This window comes from Pimephales promelas, chromosome 3 (assembly GCF_988280905.1).
Source record: "Pimephales promelas chromosome 3, fPimPro1.hap1.1, whole genome shotgun sequence".
Lineage (NCBI taxonomy): Eukaryota > Metazoa > Chordata > Actinopteri > Cypriniformes > Leuciscidae > Pimephales > Pimephales promelas.
Window position 1 is genome coordinate 39,141,700 of NC_142771.1, and position 6,000 is coordinate 39,147,699.

Below are 6,000 nucleotides of genomic sequence, written 5' to 3' on the forward strand. Positions count from 1 at the left end.
CCTTACTCAGAAACGTGGCTCTGTGATTCAGGTCAGATGATTGTGAAATAATGATTATGTTAAAACACAACCAACACCATTTATGTCTGGTGATTATTAAAGCCTTTGCATTGTAATATGGTAAATTTCATAAAATAAATAAAATAAAACGTAATAACTCAAAAGTAAACCAGTTTATTTATTTATTATAAAATATAGTTGTCTGTAAATTGATTGGATGAATCACAAAATTGTCCTAAAATAGCAGATCAGTTGAATTCTGTATCTGTTCAGGTAAGGCTGCGATTTATTTAGTTTTTTTATAATATATCACAAGGCTCTCTTTCCACTCTTTTCTCTTTCCAGTCAAATTCTTCTTCTTTTTTTTCTTTTTTTTTTTTTGTAGGATTTTTGTCACCACAGCGTTCCATTCCCTAAAGTCAATGAATCCAGATCGTGGCCTGGGAATCCACCCAGTCCTTTCCTCCAGCTGCCCAACTCCACAGCTTTGATCTGGGCACCCAACATCACTGCTCCGGCCTGCTGGCCCCCCCTCCGCGCCCTCCGGCTCGTCCTGTCTGCAGAGGCTTCGTCCTGTGTGAAAACCTGCCAGGACGCCGGTCTAATCTGCGAGCCAGCTTTCTTTCCTTTCATCAACAATATGGAGGCCTTCAATGGGTGAGAGACACACTGTTTCTGTATTGTTTTTTATACATACATACATATATATATTATATAAATGTATTTGTTCATTGACAGCCAATTAATATGGAGTAATGATATTCATTTTATCTACTATATAATAGATGAAATATTCGCTTTGTAATGCTTATGTATCCATACACCTTTAAAGATTGTATTCAGTAAAAATCAACAGTGGCGGTTAACGCAGTAAAATCACTGGCCAATTTGGCGAGTTACTTATTATGTTTACTCACTTTGCTGGAAGGGATTTTGTAAGCCAAATCTGCCCTATTTAGCACAAAAAATCAACTCGTTAATCATCATGATATACTAAATACAGCATATTGTTGCAGAATCTGTCCAGTAATTTTCCATTTAAACATGGAAAAAGTGCAGCAATCTCAAATGTTAAAAAGCAAATCTCCCAATCATTTACTCCTAATAAAAATAGGCTGTTACACTTTATTTTAAGGGGTCATAGTTACAGTGTAAAAGGAGAGTGATATTAATTGACTACATGTACTTACTATAGGGATAGGGTAGAATTAGTATTTGGTTGAGGGTTAGTTGCATGCAGAAGTCCAGGAGTCAGAAAGTAAAAGTCCTGCCATATGTTTATTCCACCCATTAACCCTCAGGTGGTCTTCGTTTCGGAGTCACACTTGTTATCTTCCCGGTCAAAAGTGACCGGACACCTAAAAATTCAATTTCCTCTATCCCAGTGAAACCAATGCAATTTATTTTTGTTTTATAATATTTATTCATTGTAGTTTAGAATTTTGTGACAATTTGATTGAATTTATTAATATTTATGAAATATTTATTGTGTATTTTTGCCATTGAAAAAAAAAAATATATATATATATATATTATTTTTTTAAAAATATTAATACAGTATTTTAGTTTAATATAGAGTCTAGACCTTCAGGAAAAAAATATTTTTTGAAGAAAATTAGCACCATTTGGTCACAGTATAGAGAAAAACCACTCGATGGCATGTACAGCTCTCTATGGAAAAACATGTGAATTCCCCAGATGTTTATGAACACTTTTTTTTTTTTGGTGGATTTGAATATATAGTTGAAACAATTCCAAAAACGATTTTTTATTTAAAAAATGTAAAAAAAAAAAAAACAAATAAATAAAAAAATGTGATTTTTTTGTGTTTTTGTCAATTTTCCATTCATTTCCTATGGGGGTCATTTTTGACCAAAGACCACAAGTGTGTGACTATTTTTTTAAGACCACTTAGCATGCTCAGATCATGACCTCAATTTTTTTGTGTTTTCACATACATAATCCCATAAAAGTCACCAAGTTTCCTAACATTACGATGAAGCTGTGATTTTTAAAAATGAACAGGGTTAACCTATTAAAAACTGTGCTAATTAGCAAATCCTGGTGACTGGATCAAAATACGGGGGACTGAACCTAAAAATGATGCATAATTTACTGTTATTACTATGGTAAGTACATGTAACGTACACTGTAAAATAAAGTGTTACCAAATAGCCTTTTTTAGCAATAAGCTATACATAAGTCTTGAATAAAAACATAAAATCAATAGTTTTATGTCATTGTAGTTTTGTTTTTATTTCCACAGCTTCATGGGATAAGCATGGGTTTCATGTAATATTTTGCTTCCGACAAAATGTGTAATGTGTTATTCATCTCACAGCTGGATGGTTTGGTTTAAAGCCGACAGATCTTAAATCCCTGTGAAGAAAATTACAGAAAAGTATTTACGTAACCAAGACCGCTGTAGAAATGAGCATTCATTGTTCTCTATTCACCGTGCTGTTTTGAATATTCTGTGGTTGTTTGTAACGGATGCATTGTGTGTGAATGTGTGCATTTCAGGCTTAATGCTCAGTGTGAGTCTTTAGAAGCGGAGAAAAACCATGTGTTTCCAGCCGTGCAGGTGGACAGGAGAGAGTGTTTCCAGCAAAAGGAGCCGCTGCTGTTCAGTTGCGCTGGAGTCAGTGCCAAACACCAGCGGGTTTGCCCTTGCAGAGACTACCTCCACGGCCAGGTGGCGCTGTGCAGGGACTGCCTTTGAGCTTTCACCATAGACCTTTAAAGATGTCTGTGGTAAACTGAGGCCAGTCCAGGGCAGTCAGAATCCCCAGATCGCTGGTATCAACAGGTTCATGGGAATCACTGGACTGAGGTCATTGACGTCAAGCTTGAAGATGCATCCGAAGAAGGGTCGTCACTCTTGGTTACTTTGATCCAAAGAAAAACTTTGCCTCCAGATGGGCTCTCGATGGTAAGCGAGATTGAAACCCTGACGTTCACCATCTTTGGAGTCGATCTGAAAGAGTTCGGCCGGTGGTGGCTTTAAGGTTGGACGGCGTGAGCCCGAAAATAAATGCAAAATACAGTTTTGAGTTTGTGGCTGCTATGTGATGCAAGCCAGACTCTAGTAGCTGAGGTTTTATGAATGCTGAAAGTGCCAGGATTGCACATGAATTTTAAAGTCAACATGAAACATCATAGAGTGCTGCAGGGTTGACATATTTTTGTAGGCCAAAACTGGGAAATGAGTTAGCGTTTGATCACTTTTGGCTGGTTCGTCATACAGTCAATGGGTTTTTGGTTAAATAAGGTCTGTGATTAACACAAGCTCGAAATATTTTCATGTTTTATTCTGCAACATGAAATACATCATTAATTCCCCCCTTTTTTAATGTTTGAATTGTCTTGTAAAATGCGGCTGCTATCAAGTGTCTAATGTGACCATAGAGGTTATTGAAGACATTAAACATCATCAGCCGAACTTATAAACTCGTCCGCTCACTAGTCGCTTTCACAGCTTCCAGGGAAAGGGTTTTAAATAAAGACTGGGAGATTTGTCTAAAGCTTTATGGTGGTGGCATCGAAGTCATGTGACTGTAGTGTAGTGCATGTATAACCTGCGTTTAGCTTGTGACGGTCGAATTTAGGCTTCAAACTTTAAAACGTTGTGTTCATTTGTGAAGATTATCATGATGAATCATAAACCTTTGCTGGTCACAGAGCTTATTTTCGTCAACAATGCAAAAGCCAATGGAAAAATCCTATTTTTTTTTTTTTTCTTGATGGAACCAGTGTGATGATTAACTTACGGCTCGGCCTACAAAAATACATTATCACTGAGGCACGCAACCCAAATAGTAGTCAAAAAGGAGATTGAAACTAGATTTCTGCATGGGACTCTTTTGTTTGTCCCACTCCTGGCCACTATTGCTAGGTTTTATTTTGCATGCTTAAAGTGCCCTTATTATGTTTTTTTTCCCCCTGAATATTACCTTTCATGCAGTGTGTAAAGCTGTCTGTGAATGTAACGTTTCTGCAAAGTTATAAAGTCCAAAGTGCTTGAAAAGTAAAGTTATGGTCTCCCAAAAGAAATCGACTCTGAACCGTCTAAACGAGTCATTTATCATTTGAATCCCACTGGATGATTCTTCTACATCACTAAAAAATACATTTGCATAATGCTCGTCTATGTTGTAGATTTTCCGCCCCCGAAAAACCTGTCCCGCCTTCAAACATGTAATTTCACTGATGACTGCTTTAAACGCAGAGATTAAACGCGGGATTCACAAAATGCTTGCTCTTGAAAGATTGGTCAGTACTCGGTTTATTTGGACTAACTTGCTCCTCAGAATCACAATCTGTAAGTCTGAATAATTATTGATGTATATATTTTCTAACAGGTGTTCAAAATATGTAGCTGTGTGTTTTATATTGTGTACGTTTCCGGCTAACTGGCTAACTCAAGTCTTACTGAAATACTTCTGCTAGGCAGCTGTGGGCCACTATTGGCTAAAACTTTGTCTATTCATGCAAATTGTCTGTCGTTCTTACTACTTTGATTTAACATAAAGGATAGAGCAAGATTTGTTTTGCGACTAATGTTACGTCAGTTATTCACGCTAGTGCACGGCTAACATACACACAGTTATTGATACAGTTCTTGCATGTGTGCCACAATAAATGAGAAATATACACATGGGTTTGTTGATGGGCGTACACTTTTTTAAGGTGATGAATTACAGTTGCATCATCTCATAATGTACTTCAAACTGAGTAGTGTATCACTGAGAAATGTCCTGCTCATGTCGTCCTTGCGATTGAGTTTCGGGTTGAATAACTAGTTCTTCCAATATTTTATCATCGGCCTCACGCTCAGATTGATATTGTAAAATCGCCACCGCCGTTACTGTCTTAACAGTGTGTACAATCACTGAGATTTAGGAAGACTCCAGAGCTGGAGTTTATGGTAATGGATGTTTTGTTTACGATGTGTGCTGTGAGCGATAGACCAATCACAACAGACTGGCCATTTGACCAATCAGAGAAGAGTAGACCAATCACAACAGACTGGCCATCTGACCAATCAGTGCAGAGTAGACCAATCACAACATACTGGGCCATCTGACCAATCAGAGCAGAGTAGACCAATCACAACAGACTGGGTCATCTGACCAATCAGAACAGAGTAGACCAATCAACACAGACTGGGCCAACTGACCAATCAGAGAAGAGTAGACCAATCACAACATACTGCCCATTTTAGCCAATCAGAGCAGAGTAGACCAATCACAACATACTGGGCATTTGACCAATCAGAGCAGAGTAGACCAATCACAACATACTGGCCATCTGACCAATCAGAGCAGAGTACACCAATCACAACATACTGAGAGCAGAGTAGACCAATCACAACAGTCTGGGCCATCTGACCAATCAGAGCAGAGTAGACCAATCACAACAGACTGGGCCATCTGACCAATCAGAGAAGAGTACACCAATCACAACATACTGAGAGCAGAGTAGACCAATCACAACAGTCTGGGCCATCTGACCAATCAGAGCAGAGTAGACCAATCACAACAGACTGGGCCATCTGACCAATCAGAGAAGAGTACACGAATCACAACATATTGAGAGCAGAGTAGACCAATCACAACAGTCTGGGCCATCTGACCAATCAGAGCAGAGTAGACCAATCACAACAGTCTGGGCCATCTGACCAATCAGAGCAGAGTACACCAATCACAACAGTCTGGGCCATCTGACCAATCAGAGCAGAGTAGACCAATCACAACATACTGGGCCATCTGACCAATCAGAGAAGAGTACACCAATCACAACATACTGAGAGCAGATTAGACCAATCATTTGACCAGTCAGAGCAGTGTAGACCAATCACAACAGACTGACCATCTGACCAATCAGAGCAGAGTAGACCAATCCATCTCACCAATCAGACCAGAGTAGACCAATCACAACGTACTGGCGATCTGACTAATCAGAGCAGAGTAGGCTCGCAGAATCAAGGGATTTAGAGAG

The 6,000-nt window shown here is 38.7% G+C and overlaps 1 protein-coding gene across 2 annotated transcripts in view; it reads left to right on the forward strand.

Moving 5' to 3' along the window:
- Nucleotides 1-5,638, forward strand: part of mgat5b (alpha-1,6-mannosylglycoprotein 6-beta-N-acetylglucosaminyltransferase B) — a 166,411-nt gene extending 160,773 nt beyond the window's left edge. For both annotated transcript variants that reach the window (XM_089128869.1, XM_089128868.1), the window contains exons 16-17: nucleotides 386-657; nucleotides 2,524-5,638. In XM_089128869.1, the coding sequence (XP_088984995.1) occupies nucleotides 386-657; nucleotides 2,524-2,722 (471 nt within the window). In that variant the 3' untranslated portion in view covers nucleotides 2,723-5,638. The remainder of the gene's footprint in view (nucleotides 1-385; nucleotides 658-2,523) is intronic.
- The last annotated feature ends 362 nt before the right edge of the window (nucleotides 5,639-6,000 follow it).